General features: G+C 44.1%; 2 protein-coding genes across 2 annotated transcripts in view; one reads left to right on the top strand and one right to left on the bottom strand.

Annotated features, from left to right (window-relative positions):
* Positions 1-3,375: 3,375 nt before the first annotated feature.
* Positions 3,376-8,697, bottom strand: TTC9C (tetratricopeptide repeat domain 9C). Its single transcript, XM_063438655.1, has 4 exons — positions 8,552-8,697; positions 7,540-7,786; positions 6,021-6,203; positions 3,376-3,754 (listed from the first exon to the last, which is right to left on the bottom strand). The coding sequence occupies exons 1-4, from the start codon at positions 8,561-8,563 to the stop codon at positions 3,660-3,662; spliced, it is 537 nt and encodes a 178-aa protein (XP_063294725.1). The 5' UTR covers positions 8,564-8,697; the 3' UTR covers positions 3,376-3,659.
* Positions 8,698-9,087: 390 nt separating this feature from the next.
* Positions 9,088-20,335, top strand: part of LOC134579420 (heterogeneous nuclear ribonucleoprotein U-like protein 2) — a 36,676-nt gene continuing 25,428 nt past the window's right edge. Inside the window, exon 1 of the mRNA XM_063438706.1 lies at positions 9,088-9,660. Coding sequence (XP_063294776.1) covers positions 9,225-9,660 — 436 coding nt within the window. The 5' untranslated portion in view covers positions 9,088-9,224. The remainder of the gene's footprint in view (positions 9,661-20,335) is intronic.

The raw sequence follows: 20,335 nt of genomic DNA, 5'->3' as shown, positions 1-20,335 counted from the left end.
CTCAGAGTCCCACTCCCACCAGGCTGAAGGGCGAGGAAGGGGGTTAAACACTCACCTTTCTCCAGCGCCGGGCTCCCTCGGCGCTCCTCCTTCGGTCGTCATCGGCTGAATGCGCGCATTCAGCCAGTCCATAGGAAAGCATTTACAATGCTTTCCTATGGACGCTGGCGTCTCCTCACTGTGAAAATCACAATAAGACAGCCACTAGATGCTGGATTAACCCTAATGTAAACATAGCAGTTTCTCTGAAACTGCTATGTTTACAGCAGGCAGGGTTAATCCTAGATGGACCTGGCACCCAGACCACTTCATTGAGCTGAAGTGGTCTGGGTGCCTATAGTGGTCCTTTAATGAAGCAGTTTTGGTGTATAGATCATGCTCTTGTGGATTCACTGCTCAGTTCTCTGCCATTTTGGCGTTCCTTCATTAAGCTATAGCGGTTTTTGTGACTATAGTGTTCCCTTTAACACAAAACAACCTTAGCTTAATTAAGTTTTTGTTTATAGATCGTGGCTTTCAAGTTTCACTGCTCAATTATTTTCCATGTTTGAGTTAAATCACTTTTGTTTCTGGTTATGCAGCCCTAGTCACACCTCCCCTGATTGTGACTGACACAGACTGCATGAACACAGAACTAGTTTCAGTTTCAATCAGATGTCACTTACTTTAAAAGTTTTTGTCTCCTGCTCAGTAAATTGAACATTAATCACACACAGGAGGCTTCTGCATGTCATTTATTTACATGCTTTGTATGGCTATTAACAGCGCAGGAGATAATACATTTTAATTTAAACAGAATTTGCCATAGGGGGAAGTGTAAACATTAGACAACTCTTTAGAGGAAGTGTTTAGGAAGTCATATGCAGAGAAGTGTGACCAGGGATGCATACAAAAAGTGATTTAACTCCTAAATTGCAGAGAATTTAGCAGTAAGACTGCATGGTCATGATCTATATACCAAAACCACTCTATTAGGCTGTTTTGTGACTATAGGGTCCCTTTAAGTAAACATTTTCTCCTTGTTTATGTAACTTAACTCCACACTAGTTTAAAAAAGTTAGCTGTAGGTTTTCTTTTTTTCCTTCTTTTACATGCTTTGTGGTGCAAATCTTTATTTAGAACAATTAGAATTTTTCCCTCTCTTGAGCCTTTCACTGTTAAATATACACATTGTAAAGAAGTTAATAAATCTAGTTTCCCACTGCAAATCCTACTACTTTAGTAATACTCTATATATTACAAATAGGAGTTTGTGAGGTTTGAAAAATATAATTAAACATAGAGATCCACATTACTGAATTTACCTCTTTCTTGGAACTGCGCTCCTCTACTTTGGCATGCTGCTTTGAAAGCCCTGTTTCCCCCCTTTGAACCGGTGGGGGTCATCCCGGTCCCAGATACTACCGACACGGGCGCTTTCAAATCCTGAAGCGGAGCAGCATGCTGAGTTTCTCAACATGGCGATGACCAGCACACCTAGACAGACCTTACTGACGGACAAAATACAGAACTGAAGGGAGACCTTCCTTGACACCTGGAAAAACAGCTGCACTCCAGCGCCCCATACAACGCCGACTATGGAGGGTTCAGCTACCGGATTCCGACAGGCAGGTCTCTGTCCAAGCCTCAAGTAGAACTCTCCTGGGCTGATGGGCTCCTTATCACACGAATACAGCAGTCAGCATTCCTTTGTCCTCCTAGAGCCTCCACACCTCCAACATAACAGTCTGTAGCATGTGTCAGGGGCTATGATTCAGTCTCAGCTTAAACATGAAGTGGTGGTGGTCAGTCTAATCAATTAAGTTATAACTACTACTTATCTTTAACGAATAGCTTTTAGGCACATAGCTAAACTCCGCATATATTATTAGTATGCAGCTCGTACTACCCATGTCTCTTTTACGCCATATGTCTTTATAACTCTACTTCATGTAGCTGTTCGATATGAATGTTTTACACTTGATGTTAAATTTACACAAAAAGTGCAAGTTTCTCAACTTGACATGTTTTATCACTGCAATTTATATACGTTGACTATAATTGTTATGGCAATGCAAGCTTGTATTCCTAAGCACTACAAAAATAAAGAATTCTAAAAAAATAATAATAATAAAATTAATAATAAAACAAAAACACTGTTGATGTGCTATTTTTAAAGGCACACTATAGTCACCTGAACAACGTTTGCTTAATGAAGCAGTGTTGGTGTATAGAACATGCCCTTGAAGCCTCCCTGCTCAATCCTCTGCCATTTAGGAGTTAAATCCCTTTGTTTGTGAACCCTAGTCACACCTCCCTGCATGTGACTTGCACAGCCTTCCATAAACACTTCCTGTAAAGAGAGCCCTATTTAGGCTTTCTTTATTGCAAGTTCTGTTTAATTAAGATTTTCTTACCCCCTGCTATGTTAATAGCTTGCTAGACCCTGCAAGAGCATCCTGTATGTGATTAAAGTTCAATTTAGAGATTGAGATACAATTATTTAGGGTAAATTACATCTGTTTTAAAGTGAAACCAGTTTTTTTTTTTTTTTCTTTTCATGCAGGCTCTGTCAATCAAAGCCAGGGGAGGTGTGGCTAGGGCTGCATAAACAGAAACAACGTGATTTAACTCCTAAATGACATTGAATTGAGCAGTGAAATTGCAGGGGAATGATCTATACACTAAAACTGCTTTATTTAGCTAAAGTAATTTAGGTGACTATAATTGTGACCAACAAACCTCTTTTCTACTGTTCTACCTGTCGGAGTCCTGCATGGTTCCTGATATTGGGTGATACCTAATCCTAAGAGGGAGAAATTAGCCCCCAAACATCAGGGAAGGCACCATTAGAGCGCATTTAACTTTAAAATCCTGTGAGTGCAATCTTTAGCAGGGATTATTATATATTCATCAACTGTATTATGCTATGTTCTTTTTTATTGTATTTTAGGTTTAACAGCTGCATCCCATGTGTAGTATATCAAGCATTTTGATAAATTAACCTGTTTTTACCCCCTTGGCTTTCAAGCAGACATTTGGTCCTGTTACTTCCTGGTTTGGTTGTGGAGCTAAACTCAGGAGGCAGCAATTGCCCAAGGCACCTGCCTTGCAAAGACTTCTCATTGAGCTGCACAGGGAAGTCTGTGATTGGACAGCATCAAAGTCAGGGCGGGCTTAGAAGGGGAAGGATTGCAAACTAACTAACTTTTGCAAGCTGTTTTTAGACATACCTTAATGAAAGAAAGTGCACAATTAAATTATTAAAAGTTTTCATTTGGAATATATTTACTAAACAGTGACTTTTATTTATCTTGATTGTGACACTGCAAATCATTGATCTATTCAGGATGAATACAAAGGTAATCTAGGAGTACACTTTCTTTTTGATAATGCATCTGATCTCACTCTGTGACTGGTCCCTGCCCGGTTTTAGTAAATGTACCTTTCTATTCTGAAATATGCAGTCCAGCACGGTTCTGTTTAACATACTGGATGCACAGCATTTCTGAACTATACCATTTTATCTCCTGGCAAATCGGTCTCATGTGTTCTTCTATCAGCTTAATCTTCCAGTAACTGTACAAAATCACATTTTAAAGAAAAAAATACAGATTTATTTATGGTTTGCATTAGTAACAATAATGCATCAATGAATACAAACAAACAAAAAAAAAAAGTTATCCAAACATGCCTTGATACTTCATTTTCTCTTTTTCTCTGGATATACTTAGGGCTGAATTTGTTAGCTGGAGGTAATGTCTAATGTTTGTATCTGTGAAGAAAAGAATACATTCAGATAGAAAATGGATATAGATGTATAGAATTATACAAAGTATATTAAAAATTAAACGAACACTGTAGTCACAATAATTATTTAATCTCTTTCAATTAGTTATAGTACGCGGAGTCCCCTGGCACTGTCCCATCCATTTACTGTTAAAGGATCACTATAGGGTCAGGAACACAAACATGTATTCCTGACCCTATAGGGTTAAAACCACCATCTAGCAACCCTGGGCCCCTCATGCCTTCCTAAAAATAGCAAAATCTTACTTGTATTCAATCCTGAAGCTGTAACTCTACATGCTGTTTGACTCAGAATAGCAACCTGTCTGCTGACATCATCAGATGTGGTGGCCTGGTCCAATCACAGTGCTTCCCTGTAGGATTGGTTGAGACTGACAAGGAGGCAGATCCAGCATGATTCAAACACAGCCCTGGCCAATCAGCATCTCCTCATAGAGATGAATTGTATCAATGAATCTCTATGAGGAAAGTTCAGTGTATGCATGCAGAGGGAGGAGATACTGAATGTTTGGATGCATTTTAGGCAGCCATGACCCAGGAAGGATCTCTAACAGCCATCTGAGGAGTGGCCAGTGAAGTTATCACTAGGCTGTAATGTAAACACTGCATTTTCTCTGAGATGACAGTGTTTACTGCAAAAAGCCTGAAGGTAATGATTCTACTAACCAGAACAAATTCAATAAGCTGTAGTTTTTCTGGTTTTAAACCATTTTATAGCAGCTTAACACAAAATAAGTTTCCCTGGCCGCACACACTCTGGCCCCTTCTGGAGGTATTGCTAAGGCTGAGATCACACACTTCCTTGTAGTCATACCCATTCATTACTGTCAGTTGGAGCTCTGATAGGCTGAGTGTCAGCTGACTGCTTTTAGCCTATCACAGCTGCACAGACTAATACTTCCTAATTAGCCAAAGAAGCACAAAGAAGATGGGCTGTTGTGGACTCTTGTTTTGCATTAAAACATTAAAATCTGTTTAATGCTGAATGAAATGACGGTACCAGGGGACCTCAGACGCTATACCCAGTTTAATAAGATGCACCAAACAGTGCCTATAGTGTCCCTTTAAAAGAAAGCAGTCAGAACAAACAAACAAACAAACATTTATCATAAAACTGCCACTAAGCACTCATTTAATTTCAGAAACACATACTATTTTTTGTTACTATAAAAAAAAAAAAAAAGATGCTTCTGAATGGCTTTCTGGCTGTATAGATTCTCTTCATCAGTTTCTGCAGTTGGTCAAATAATTCCATACATTTTTTGTCTGTCAAGGTTATTCACTCAAGTGAGGACTGATGGTATATCATAGTGATTTTAAAGTAAAAAAAATGATGATGCACATGATGTTCTGATAGGTCATTTACTATAATTCACAGTGTGCTATTCTGTTTCCAGAGCAGCTAGTTTTCAACTATACACTATATCTCAAATGATCCTTTTAAGAGTTTGTCTGTAGTCGTTGTACCACTCACTCTTTTAGAAAAAAAATCCATTGCAGTAAAATTACTGTACTACATATGCTGCAATGAGTAATAAATAAATAAATAAATAAAAGAGCCAACACCTAATGTTTGCTTATAATTCAATAAACTTGGGTGTCTAATTCGGAGGCTTGGCAATACATGTATATTACATATACACACTAATAACCTATATCTCAAAAGACACACGGAAATTGATGTTTGCCAAATATGTTTTGTCCGGTCATTGTATTGACTTGAATGGGCAATTATGCAATGTATACTCTCCAAGCTGCATGCTCTAAGCTGACACTCTCAGCCAGTGAGTCAAAAACGACTTTGGCCATTGGCTTCCTCTAAGAAGGACCAGAATTATTGCTGGCAGGTCCCATGTGTCAATATATGCTAAAACAGATTGACAGGACTATATTGGGATGGCATCAGGGCATCATAACCATTGCAGCAAGCTGGAGTAGTTAGAGTGATTGGAGTGTTTAGTTAAAAGTACATTTCTGTAAACTGAAATCCAAATTGGAAAATTCTGGTAAAAAAAAATAGCAAACTGACTAAAACAGAGTTGGATTTCAATGAGCTACATTTAAGGTATTCGTAAATAAACCATGTATTTTATCATGTGAATGCCCCGTTGAAAATCTGATCAGTTATAAAATACAAAATTACAATTGAAAAACATGCATTTCAAAAATACCAAAACGGTTTGAGTCCGTACTATGTTGCAACACAAAAAGAAATGACTATGTTGTCTTACCTTTGGGGTTTTGTGAAGCAGCCTTTGATAAATAGCTGTGTGCTTGGGTGTAATCCTTGAGGTGATAGCAAGAAACCCCAGCCCTGTATAATGCTTTAACATTATGAGGCTGCAGCTCGAGAACCTTTTTGCTGCACTCGAATACACGCTGGTACTTTGGTGGCTGAGACTGCAGGAGACAAGCTGCAAAAAAGTTTTGAAAATAAGTTACACAAACAGTTTTTTATTTATTTATTTACACATGCATAGTCAAAGTTGTTGAAATTAGAACACCGGACTTAAGGGCTACTATGAAATGCAGAGAGAATACAGGCACGCAGATTTCATTGTACTGCAGACTTTTTACTGTAATAAGCACAACATGACAATGTTTCGGCAGATACGGACAGTCTTGGCCATCCAAATAGGCAGAAACATAGTCATATTGTACTTATTCCAGTAAAAAGACTGCAATATAATGGAATCTGTGTGCCTAAACTCTCTGTATTTGGACATATACTAGGGGGTTTGCCATTCCTTGAACACCAGCATTTTAATTGGATTAATCACCTCATAGGAGGTGTGCAGTCCCTACTGGAAACATATTAAAGGGACACTATAGTCACCAGAACTACAGCTTATTGAATTTGTTCTGGTGAGTAGAATCATTACCTTCGGGCTTTTTGCTGTAAACACTGTCATCTCAGAGAAAATGCAGTGTTTACATTACAGTCTAGTGATAACTTCACTGGCCACTCCTCAGATGGCTGTTAGAGATCCTTCCTGGGTCATGGCTGCCTAAAATGCATCCAAACATTCAGTATCTCCTCCCTCTGCATGCAGACACTGAACTTTCCTCATAGAGATTCATTGATTCAATCCATATCTATGAGGAGATGCTGATTGGCCAGGGCTGTGTTTGAATCATGCTGGCTCTGCCAATGATCTGCCTCTTTGTCAGTCTCAGCCAATCCTATGGGGAAGCACTGTGATTGGATTAGGCTACCACTTCTGATGATATCAGCAGACTGCTTGTTTTTTTTAAGGCAAACAGCATGCAGATCTACAGCTTCTAGCTTGAATACAGTAAGATGTTGCTATATTTATGGAGGCATGAGGGGCCCAGGGGGGCTAGATAGTGGTGTTAACACTATAGGGTCAGGAACACATGTTTGTGTTCCTGACCCTATAGTGATCCTTTAAGGATTACTGTGAGCATCATCACAACTTTGCATTATTGCAGAGATGGTGGCACATCGGTAACCCTTAGCCTACTCTCAGCTTATAACAGCAGCAACTGTCATATCCGCTAGAATATAATATCAACTCTGATGTGACAGTTACTTTTTAACTCTTAGCAACTATTTGCCAACAAATAAGTGAAATACAACGTGAAAGTTTATGGTAGTTGATGTATATAGGCAGACATTACTATTCCTATAGAAACAAAAACATAAAATGAAGAAAGCCAAATAGAACGGTTAAAAAATAAAATTACTGATTTCTTCTCAAAATATACAAAAACATCTCCCTAGCTTACCTGCCAGATTGTTATAGCAATCTGCCTGTAAGGCTTGAAAAACCTCATTCTGTTGTGGAGTAAGTTTGACAGGAGCAGGCCCCAGTCCAGCTAGTGGAGATTGGAGACTGGGATCTAGGCCACGGAGCTGAAGGAGAGCGCGGTGATAGAGACTGACTGCTTCCCGCACACGGCGCTCTGAATAACATGTGTTACCCTGAGACTTAAAAGAGCTAGCCTGTGAGAGGCGCAATTCAACTTCCCCAACCTGGTAAAAAAAGAAAAAAAACAAAAAAAAACCAACAATACCGCAACACATTGTTATTATAAATACAAAAAGATATCAAATCTAGCTAGCAACAGTGGGAATGCTTGGAATTAACATTTCAATATACAGAATCTGTTAGCGCTGTGAGCTTCATCTCAATTGAAGTAATCAGTGTCTCTGCCCCATTAATCCTACAGTTGAAAACATTGCAGTTTAGAGAAGCTGAAATGTTTACATTGCAGCACTAAAACAGCCTCTAGTGGCTGTCTACCAGACAGCCACTAGAGGTGCTTCCTGCTGGTTCACAGAGTTTAACTTCTAAATGGATAAGAACTGAGCAGGGAGACTGCAGGGGCATGGTCTATACATCAAAACTGCTTCATTAACCCCTTAAGGACCAAACTTCTGGAATAAAAGGGAATCATGACATGCAACACATATCATGTGTCCTTAAGGGGTTAAGCTAAAGTTGTTTTGGTGCCTGTAGTCTCCCTTTAACCCCTTAAGGACACATGACATGTCATGATTCTCTTTTATTCCAGAAGTTTGGTCTTTAAGGGGATAAGAAACCTATGGTCACAGCTTGGCTATTATAACCTGAATATTGCAATTCATATGTTGCTGGTGGGAAACCAATACATTAATGAAAGATGAATTGTGCAGCATACCAATTATATATACAATGGGCCACCAATTTATAAAAGCCCTATGGGTCCAGGAAACAAATGGTGGAGCTGTCAATCTAACTAGATACTTTGACTCTACCTTTTCAGCCATAGCTCAGAGAGGCTGCAGCATGCTAGCTCCAAACCAATAGCAGAAAGATGAAGCTGGCAAGGACGTCACGTGACAGATCCCTTCAATAACTTTATTTATAAAAGTCAATTCTGACATTCGCTTCACCCAGTATTCTGTTGCACCCCCAGCTTGCTGAGTATGATGGGATTCGCAGCCTCAGTGACAGAACGAGACATTATGTGTAATCAATTATAGCCATCGATTGCTAGACTGTAATATACAGCCTGAGAGCAATGGTCATGTCACCCTATATAAAAACAAGCAGGATGATAAATTAGATTTATTGACACAAGAAAAACTGTTAGATTATCTCCAGTTCTGTCAATGACAAGAAGGCGCTGTTTATTTTTCTTAAAAAAAAACCTGAACACCCCTCCTTCACATAAAGAAATGGGCGTACCGGCGCCAGTGGCCAATCACAATGCATAACACGGTCAATCGTGGAACACGTGTGTGGAGACGAGCCCAATGTTTTCGCAGGAGAGGGGAGTACTCACTCCCTCCTCGCCAATGCTTATTTCCGCCCGGTCTGTGCTTATTTCCGGTTTAACCGCTGTTCCCGGTTTGTTTACTTCTGGTGTGTTTTGTTTATCCCTCTATGCCCCCTCCCCCTCTCCCCCTTTATTGAATAACTCCAACTATGAGCAATATGGACCCTCGGAAGATGAGAGTGACTGAGCTTCGGGCTGAGCTCCAGCGGAGGGGCCTGGAGAGCTGCGGCCTGAAGACCGAGCTGTGTGAGCGGCTGCAGGAGGCGTTAGACTCGGAGTTACTGGGGGTCGAGGAGGACGATGGAGAGGACTGCGCCTATTCGGCCATGGGAGGAGGGCAGGAGGAGGACGACGAGAGCGTCTTGGCGCTGGCAGCAGGCGAAGAGGAGGATGAGGAGACCATGGAAGTGGAAGGAGAGGAGGACGAGGATGAGCTGGACCAAGCAGGGGGTGACAAGTCCCCCCAAAACAAACCCCCTCCATCCTCCAGCCTGCCCCAGACTGCCACCCCTGAATTGAGGGATTTGCCCCCTGTGGAGTGTGACACCAGAGACCTGGGGAATAAAGCAGCTGCAGTAAGTGAAGGTAGGTACAATGGGAGGTGTTTGTTTAAATTACATAGCCAGAGAATCATGGGAGTTGTAGTTCAGCAACATCTGGGGGGCCAGAGTTTGAGGCCCCCTTGTTTAGGGGAAAAGACTGTCCTCTCTTTATGATAAGCTAAGGTTTACATGAATGAAGGTTTGGATAGAGTGCTTTTGTGAAATGTTGCCGAAGTTGCCTTCTTATTTGAAGGCTAAAAGTTAGCGTCTTGTTCAGCTAGTTTCTTGTGCAGATTGGCTTCATGTTCATCCAGATTAGTAAATTTTTTTTCATGAATGTATTTACCAAAAACAATCATTAAAACTTCCACATTTTTTAATGTAGCTTGAACATGAAATATGGCATCAAACCCCGCACCCTAAAATTCTGAATATGTAACTAAGCTTTTTCCCTTATGATAAACATAAACAATAGAAATCTCACCCTGGGATGTCAGTCCTTTAGTTATGGAGCATTGGAGTCGGCCTCCCTGTTGAGCATGGAGGTGGCAAACGAGGGAGCAGTAATCTACTTGCAGCTCCTTTCTGCTCCCTTGCGCGCTGTTTCGTAATGCCGTAAAATGGCGTCACTCCGGCCCCGGCATCACTACAGAGAGAGTGCGAGCGAGCAGAGAGGAGCTGCAGATAGATTATTGCTCCCTCGCACGCAGGAAGATTAAAAAGAAGCCCCTACCGACCCCACGGAAAGATCCACTTAGTTCTCCCAAAGGTATGGAGCCTGTGTGGATTTTAATTAAAATAAAAATGACAACTTGTGTGTGTGCAGTCTGTTTAGGTACCTGCCTCTCCCCAATCAAATGAGGTGTTTTTACTCACCGTGTTTTGCCATAGCTGGTCCTGCTTCCATGGCTGAAATTTATTTCACATCGGAAAGCATTGGGAGGATATTGCGTTTGTACGTTATAACACTGCGCTGTGCCAATAAACATCTTCTTATAGAGATGCATTGAATCAAGTGGGCAGCACTGATGCAGAGACGATGGCCACTCTCTATTTGCCATCTGAATGACTGTCGCTAAAGGGGTTACTAGGCAGCAATGTAAAAAAGGAAGTGTTTACATTGAAAGGTCTGCTGGTACAGGCTATAGACAACAGAACAACTAAATTAAGCTGTAGTGGTTCTTGTGTCCATAGTGTCCCTTAAAGGACCACTATAGTGCCAGGAAAACATACTCGTTTTCCTGACACTATAGTGCCCTGAGGGTGTCCCCACCCTCAGGGTCCCACTCCCGTGGCGCTGAAGTGGGAGGAAGGGGTTAATCCCTTACCTTTTCTCCAGCGCCGGGCTCCCTCGGCGCTGGGACTCTCCTCCCTCTTCTGACATCACTGGTTGAATGCGCATGCGCGGCAGTGCGCATGCGCGGCAAATCACAGTGAGAAGCGCCTCTAGCGGCTGTCAATGAGACAGCCACTAGAGGCTGGATTAACCCATAGGTAAACATAGCAGTTTCTCTGAAATTATGTTTACTGCAAAAAGGGTTAAACCTAGCTGGACCTGGCACCCAGACAACTTTATTAAGCTATAGTGGTCCTTTAAGAATTGCATTTTATTTCTTATTAAAAATTTAACTTTTACTTTAGAAAAAACTGGCTCCTAACGTTTTTAGCTGGTTCCTAGATTCCAAACAAATTTGTAAAGCCCTGTGTAACGGAACCGCTGGCATCCGACCGCGTACCTTCCGCTGACGGATGCTCCTAGTGCTTTCCGAGGACTCCAAGCACTCTGCCTGACACTTTAACCACTGCAGACCCCACGAACCGCCGCAGCTTGGTTGGGGTCTTGCCGTCTCCACCCACTCTGGACCCAAGACCAGGGTCCAGCTTCCAGTAGGTGGACCTCTCTGAATTCCAGAGAGCAGGAACAAAAACAAGCTCTTAGCAGAGCTTAGTGATTATACCCTGGGGAGTATAGTGATTATAGCAATCCCCAGAGTGTAGTTATCCAATCCCCCAAACATGAGCCGAAACTTCATGAAGGTCCAAGATGATCTGAACTTTTTTTTTTTTTAAAACATTCTTTATTTGTTTTTTCCAACAAGGTAAAATCAGTAGGGTACAGAAAAGAAATAGGGTAGGGGAGGCACAACAAGTTTGTTATAGTTGAGCAGTATTTTTCACACACTTATCTTGTTGTCCTAAGGCTTTTGTGAGGAAGCCGTTTTTACGTGGTGTGTTCATTTGGCTTGGTGTCTGCTGTGTGGTAGGGTGAGGTTCAGAGGCCTCGCTTTTTGTCTCTCTCGTTTCTGTATGGTTCGTCTGTTCAAGCTTGTGTTAGTGCCTACGGTAGCTGTTTGCGGTTTGTTGTGTTTCTCAGTTGTGGTTAGTTTTGGTTTAGTTGCTGCATAGAGATGGGTTCATATGGGTGAGGGTGATCGATTGGGGGGGATTGGAAATCTATGTACAAGGGTTTGAGTACCATGGCGGGGTTCGTTTTCGAGGAGCCATTAGTTGCCCAATGGTTCGGGTAGGGGTTGTGCTGCATTTGTTGAGTGTCGGTGTTGTGGTGATTTGGTTGCTCTTTTAGTGTGGTGGGCCAGGTTGTTGAAGTGGTGGTTGACTGTGGGCCCTTATTGTAGGTGAGGTTCAGATAGCCAGGGGTCCCATATTTTATGCCCATAGTGGGGCTAGTTTAGGGCAATGCCACCATACGTGTATATATGTGCCCCTCTGTCCGCAGTTTTTCCAGCAAAGGTCCGAGTCTGCCTTGCCCATGTGGTACAGCCGTACCGGGGTTAGGTACCACCGGAGCAGTGTTTTGTATGCCTGCTCCTTATGGTTGACGCATATAGATATGGAGGCTGTTGCCTCCCAGATGTCTTGCCAGTCGGTGGGGTCGTCAGGGGGCCCTAGGTCCCTCTCCAAAGCCACCACATAGGCCAAAGCTCCCGTGGGTTGGTTTGTGATAAGGAGTGTGTAGTTTTCTGTGATTTGATCTTTGTGGAGTGGGTTGGATGTGCATACTCTCTCAAACCATGTGAGCGTGGTGGTGGCTGCTTTGGTGTTTTCGGGTTGTTCTAGGAAGCTTCGCAGTTGTAAGTAGCGGAAGTAGTCATGGGTGTTATATGTTACCTGCGTGTTGGGGAGGTCATTGTATGGGGTCACACGGTTTCCCGTGTAGAAGTGGTGTAGTCTAAATAAGTCGTTTTGTTCGTAGTGCGCAAAGTCTCTGGGTGTTAACCCTGGGGGGAATTGCCTGTTGCGTAGTATAGGTGTCATTGGGGTCGGGTTGTTAATAATGGGGAATTTTCTGGTCGTTTTGTCCCATATGTCTATTGAGTTAGTGATTGATGGGGGGTAGTGGTGGTGGTAGGGGGCGTGATTTCTTTGGTACCCATATGTAGAGGGATGGGAAGTCGTGTCCAAATAGGTCATGTTCCAGATCTGCCCATCGTTTAATCCCCTGTGGGGTGTGCCAATTTTGAATTTGTGTGAGTTGTGCGGCATAGTAGTAGTTTTGGAAATGGGGTAGTCCCAGTCCTCCTGTCCTGTTGGGGATGTACATTGTGGTCCTCTTGATTCTGGGTCTCTTTTTGGCCCAGATGAAGTTGTCTATTAATTTTTGGACGTATTTGGTGTCTGATGTGGGGATTGGGATGGGGAGGGTTTGGAATAGGTAGAGGAAATTTGGTAGGAGGTTCATTTTCACTGATGCTATGCGTCCTAGCCATGATAGTGATAGGTCTTGCCATCTTTTAAGGTCGTCTGTTGCTTTCTGTATCATTGGGGTGTAGTTGAGGGAGTATGCGCGGTGTGGTGCTACTGGTAGTTGTATGTCTAGGTATGGGATGTGGGATGTGTTGTAGCGAAAGGTGTATTTGTCTTGCAGTTTCGTCTTTGTGTCTTGGTTGATATTTATGGTGAGTGCTTCTGTCTTGTCCATGTTTAGTTTGTATCCTGAGGCCGCTGAGTATTCCTTCACCAGTTGTAGAAGTGGTGGGAGGGAGGTGTGAGGGGTTTGGTTAGTGTTAGGAAGAGGTCGTCGGCGTATGCGGCCACCTTGTAGGATTGGGAGCGTACTGTGATGCCTGTGATTGTGGCGGTGGTGCGTATGAGGTGTAGCAGTGGTTCCAATGAGAGGGCGAAGAGGATCGGGGATAGTGGGCAGCCCTGTCTTGTTCCGTTGCGTATAGGGAAGTTGGGGGGGCTGCGCGTTTGGGATGAGTAGTTTTGCTTTTGGGGTGGAGTAGATCGTTTTGAGGGCTGTCGTGAAGGGGGTGGGAAATTGGAGTTTCTCTAAGGTGGCGAATAGGAAGGGCCATAGTAGTCTGTCAAATGCCTTCTCGGCGTCTAGGGACAGTAGAAGGGTGGGGATGTTACGGTCCAAGGTCCGTCTGGTGTTGTCGCTTGCTTGTCTTGCTGGGACGAACCCTACTTGGTCGGGGTGGATTGTCGCTGGGATGTGGGGGAGTAGTCTGTTGTCAAGGATTTTTGTAAAGATTTTGATGTCTACATTCAGTAGGGAAATGGGTCTATAGTGGCCAGGTTCTGTATGCGGTTTTCCGGGTTTGGGTAGTAAGCATATGTTTGCCTCCAGCTTGTCCTCGGGTATAGGGTCGCCAGTCATGAGCGAATTGTATAGCTTTGTCATATAGGGTAGCAGGATGTCCGTGAATGATTTATAGTAGATGCCCGAGTATCCATCCGGGCCTGGGCTTTTATTGGGTTTCGTGGTGCCTATTACACTCCTCACCTCCTCCTCCGTGATTTGTCGAGAGGTGTGATTGGGCCTCTCTCGTGAGTGTTGGTAGGGGTGAGCCTTTGTTAGAAGGGTTTGTATTTGGTCGTGTAGGGGGCTATCGTTGTGATGGTGCTGTGGGGAGTGGTCGTACAGGTCAGTGAAATACTTCTGGAAGATCTCGGCGATTTTGCTGGGGACTTCGGTTGGTTGGCCTGCGGGGGTATGGATGGTGGTGATTTGCTTTGCTTGCTGGCGTTTGCGTAGCCTTCGGGCTAATAGTATGTCTGCTTTGTTTGATTTTTCATAGAACATTTGCTTTGTCCATTGTAGAGCTTTGGTTGCGTCTTTTGCCATGGCTTGTTTAAGGGCCTGGCGCTGGTGATGCAGTTGCGTTGTGAGGTCTTGTGTGGGGGTTAGTTTGTGTTGTGCTTCGAGTTGTCTGATTTGGTCCAGTAGGGATGTTATGTGGGCTATGTGTTTCTTTTTTTGTGCTGTGGCTATGCTGATGAGGGATCCCTCTGAGCACTGTTTTGTCAGCTGCCCATAGGACCGCGTGTGATTGCACCGAGTCTTTGTTGGTGTCGAAGTAGTGGGTGAGCTCAGTCTTCAGTTGGGTGATTATTTGGGGGTCATGGAGTAGGATGGGGTTGAGCCTCCAGGACCATGGTCTTGAGATTTGTGGTCGTCGGAGTTGTAATGTGATGTCTGCTTGGTCTGACCAGGTGATGTTGCCTATTGTGGTGTTTGTGACGTGGGGGAGTAGGGATGGTGAGATGCGGAAGAGGTCGATGCGGGAGTAGGTGTGAGTAGAACGTGTAGTCACGGTCGGTCGGGTGTTGTGTTCTCCATATGTCGATAAGACCTGTTTGGGTTATGAAGTTGGCCAGCAGTTTGTCCGATCTGGAGTGTTGGGTGGGTTGTTGAGTGTGGGGGGGGGTATCGTTGTCTGTCAATGGGTGGGGAGATTGTGGCGTTGAAGTCCCCCCCTATTATTCTTTGGTGGGCTTGTAGAGTCTGCCAGAATTGTGGGTCTGGGACCGTCGGTGCGTATATGGATGTTAGTGCTATTTTCGTGGGTCCTATTGAACCTGTTGCTGTTATGTATCGTCTTTGTGGATATCTTTAAGGTGTATGGGACAGGTTTTCTTCAGTAAAATTGCCACCCCGTTATGTTTGCCTGTGTTTGAGTTGGCTAGATGGCAGGTTCGGTAGTGTCGGCTTAGGAGAGGGAACGGGCGTGAGTTAACGTAGTGCGTTTCTTGAAGAAAGACCACGTCTGCCATCGACCTGTTGGCCCAGCGCATGACCTGGTGGCGTTTTGAGGGATGGTTAAGTCCCTTGCAGTTAATTGATATGCATGTTACCTTAGCTGACATGTTGGTGTGGGGGGTATTGCGGTGCGGATGCGGGTGTGGTCGGTTCCGATTGCCCCTTGGTCCAGTCCCTCGTGTTGTGGGAGGGGGCTTGGGGTTTTTGCGTCAGGTACCTTCCCGGTTTGGGTGTGGTTTTAGGGTCTCGTGTCCCGCCATGGTACTCCTCGGGGATGAACTGGGGATACAAATAGAAAAAAAAAGTGAACATATGTACAACTACCTGGGCTTATTGTCTGTGCCAGGTTCGAATCTAACGGTGTTTTGGGTGTGTCCCGTATGTGGGACCCCGGTGCCCTGGTGTTATCGTGGGGCGTGGTGATGGTTAGTCCTGAGGTGTGTCCCGTTCCAGGTGTGTGGTAACTTCTACTGAAAGGTTGTACGTTGGGGGTCGTTGTGTGAGGCTATAGGGTCAGCTGGCTAATGGTTTGTTGGGGGGGATTGGTGATTCCCATGGGTTGGGGCGCCCGTCTGAGGGGGGAGGTGTTCGGTTGGTCCCTTGGAGTGGGGTTGTCTGGCATCAGTATTGGGGTCAGAGCAGTGCAATCTGTCCTGGTTCCCTGGTGCTTGTCCGTTGGTTTCCCTCCCACCCTTGCCCACCTAGCTGTTCCGGTGGTGTGGTTTGTGACTAGTTGTTTGGGGGGTGGGTGGTATTGTGTGGGTTGTCCCTTCAATCCCTGCTTATCCCCGCTTGCTTCCTCCCCACTCCCGTCCCCACCTGGTTTGGCCAGCGTAGCCGGCTTGGAGTCCCCCCCCCGTCCCCCCCCACTTTCGTGTCCCCAAGGTTGTGGGTGTATTTTTTCCATAATCTAGTACATGAGTTAATTAACTATTTTACAGGTAACTAGCATGCAAATAAACGTTAATAGAACATTCGAATATTGTCTCTGTGTTTAAAGGATATATTATGTGGGCGCAGTCTATGCTTCTTTTGCGCTTCATTTAGTCCGTCTTTTCGGGGAGCCTTGCTGGTCTTCTCCCGGGTTGTTTGGGTTCAGGGTTGGTGAGGTGAAGTCATGTCACTCTCATTCTGGCTCCCGGCGTTGCCTGTGGGTGAGTCCCGGTGTGGCGGTTTCTTTGGGGTAGCGGTTTTCCCCACAGTGGTTGTAGTAGTGGAGGTCTCCTCTGTGTGATGGTGCTGGTGGTCTCTGGTCTTGTTGTCGGGAGGTGTAGGCCCAGTTTGGAGGCAAATGCTTGCTGTTTGGTGGGGTCTGTGAGGATATGTGTTATGTTATCTCTGCGGACCAGGAGTTTGAAGGGGTGACCCCATCTGTAGGCTATACCCGCCTGGGTTAGTGCCGTGGTGAGAGGTTTCAGCTCTCGTCGCTTGGCTAGTGTGGTAGGGGATAAGTCCTGATAAAATGCCAGCGTGGTGGTGTCTAGTTTTTGTGGGCTTTTCCTGGTCGCCTCCATGAGCGCTTCCTTGACGGAGTAATAGTGAAGCCTCACTATCACGTCTCTGGGGGCTGTGTGGTCTTGGCTAGGGGGCTTCAGGGCTCTGTGGGCTCTGTCCATGGTCAGCTCTTGTGGGGTTTTGTCGGGTAGGAGGGTTAGAAATACCTCGTGCAGTGTGGAGTGTAGCATCTCTCTGGTGACTGTCTCAGGGAGGCCTCTGATCCTGATGTTATTTCTTCTGGATCTGTTGCTGAGGTCTTCCAGTCCGTTTTCCAGTGTTTCTATACGTGATTGCAGAGTTGATATGGTGTCTGCCTGGGTAACTACTGTATCCATGATGTCATCTACCCTTTGCTCCACTTGTCCCGTCCGCTCCCCCAGTTCTGTGATGTCTGCCTTCATGCCCTGAAGCTGTTTCTCTAATTCTGTTGCCATATGATTTTTAATGTCTGCTGCTGCTTCTTTAAGCAGCCGTTGGAGGTCCGTCTTTGTCAGCGGTACTGATTCCGGGGCTGAGGTCTCGCTGTGCTCGGAGTCTGAATTCTCCTGGCCACGTGTATAAGATGGCGCTGGGTCTCCTTGCGCCCAAAAGTGTGAGGCTACTGACGGCTGCGAGTCGCGGTTTTTCCTGCTGCCTCCCATTGCTGTGGGTTACCCGGTGGGTGAGTGGGCTGTTTGGTGGGGCCAGCTGCGTTTTCAGTGCGCTTTTTGTGGCTTAATTGTACCTGGGTCTCGGGAGCTGTCGGCTTATGCGGCCATCTTGGATCCCGGTCAGGCTCCGCCCCCATCGGTCTGAACTTTTAATGACCACACACTGGCTTTTATGCAAGTCCCCATGCAAGGGGACATCCAATAGGGTGGGACACAGTACAACCAATCATTTACAGGAACACCGTAAAACACACCCAGCACCAACATACAATCCCTCCCCTCTGCCTGTGATATAATTACTGAACACAATGGGTTAATGTAATTTATCACAGGCAGGAAAAATACACTTTTTATAAATATACTGTAACTTTAAAAATATACATCATATTCACATATTCAGAATCAGCATACTTTAAATATAAACATAACCAAAAATCATACAAATCCCTCCAGTACATAAAAAGTTAGGTGGAAGTCCTTTATGACCGACCGCAAGCACATTTTCCTGCCCAAAACCGATCCATAGTTTTGGGCTGTGCGGCCGGTCAATTTTATGCAGAAAAACGACTAAGTCCCATTCGAATGCACGAACGGGGCCGTTCGAATCTTCGAACGGGACTTAGTCTCTGCAGCTGAAAACTCAGTGCAGGAGAAGGTAAGGGTCAGCGGTGTTCGGTGAAATGTGTAGCCGATTTCAGTTCCATGAATTTTATACCGCTGACCTCGTTCGAATGAACAAAGATGGCTACCGCCACGTGTTGGTTTGCACAAACTGCGGCCAACCAGCGGTCGGCAATTAACCTGCAGTAACCTCACAGCCTGGGAGGTGAATTGCCCGCACACTTCCACTTCTGGGTGGTCCGCCTGTGTGGTACTTGGTTCAGTAAGCCCCATTTACTGAACCAAGTGGAAAATAGCCAGGAACAAAATATTTTAACTAAGTCTGGGGACACCGTCTTAAAGGGGCATTGTCACACAAAGTCTCAATATGTCCCCAGACGGTTCTTAAAGGGCCAGCATGGTCCAATACAAGTCCATAAGCCACAATGCAGTTCTTAAAGGGCCAGCAGCAGCACAATATAAATCCATTAGCCCAAATAATGTTTTTAAAGGGCCCAATCTCCCAGGGGCCATAGTCATGCGGAAGGAGGCTGGCAATCAGGCTCCTCCAACAGCCAGGGGAAAAGGGCAGCTTGTCACCTAACAATCCAGTGACAAAAGGCGTTTTGTCACACCCTGTATTATCTACTAATTTGGCATTCCTTTTATAGGAAAAAGTTAAATCTGACATAAGCCAAATGGTATTAAATATAAGTTTGGCACCAAACTGGCCACCATATCACCAGTGCATTTCAGTGGGAAATTCTGAATGTGTAACCAAGGGGTGGCTCTAGACTTTTCGAGGCCTTAGACAAAACTCAAACATGAAGCCCCCACTAGCACAATTAGTAAAAAAAAAAAAAATAGGGGTTGACTTGTGTGTGTATAAGGACATTGGCATTGAACACAGAAAGGTAATCTCTGTATTCATGTTAAGAGGTTTACATTGTCACAGCTCCCTATGCCGAAGCGTTGTGAGCTCTTTGACTGTAGTTATGGCATAATTTGCAATTATTGCTAATCATTTATACATGATTGCTGGGTATGGTTGTATAGCCTGGCAGTCGTGTATACATAAGTGCCAGTGTGAAGGGGTTATTTGAAACAAAATTAACACTTTGATTGGGCTTTTAAAAAATAATTTGCCAAATAATAAAGTTACAGATAAGAAAACAATGGCATAGACATTTTCTCCACAAATTCTATAATCCTTTACATGTATATTATCATATGTTTCCCTATGTATTGTATGTATGTATGCATATAATATATATGTTGCTTGCAACTTTACATTTGCATTACCCATACCATACCACCCTCACATTGCAGACAGACACACACTCACTAATAAACGCACACATATAAACACTAATACACACGTGCATACACACAAACACGCTGATGCACAGAGTCACATACAGGGAGTGCAGAATTATTAGGCAAGTTGTATTTTTGAGGATTAATTTTATTATTGAACAACAACCATGTTCTCAATGAACCCAAAAAACTCATTAATATCAAAGCTGAATATTTTTGGAAGTAGTTTTTAGTTTGTTTTTAGTTATAGCTATTTTAGGGGGATATCTGTGTGTGCAGGTGACTATTACTGTGCATAATTATTAGGCAACTTAACAAAAAACAAATATATACCCATTTCAATTATTTATTTTTACCAGTGAAACCAATATAACATCTCAACATTTCTGACATTCAAAAACATAACAAAAACAAATCAGTGACCAATATAGCCACCTTTCTTTGCAAGGACACTCAAAAGCCTGCCATCCATGGATTCTGTCAGTGTTTTGATCTGTTCACCATCAACATTGCGTGCAGCAGCAACCACAGCCTCCCAGACACTGTTCAGAGAGGTGTACTGTTTTCCCTCATTGTAAATCTCACATTTGATGATGGACCACAGGTTCTCAATGGGGTTCAGATCAGGTGAACAAGGAGGCCATGTC

Source organism: Pelobates fuscus, chromosome 12 (assembly GCF_036172605.1).
Source record: "Pelobates fuscus isolate aPelFus1 chromosome 12, aPelFus1.pri, whole genome shotgun sequence".
Lineage (NCBI taxonomy): Eukaryota > Metazoa > Chordata > Amphibia > Anura > Pelobatidae > Pelobates > Pelobates fuscus.
The sequence above is the reverse complement of the archived record's forward strand: the minus strand, read 5'-3'. Positions and strand labels throughout refer to the sequence as shown.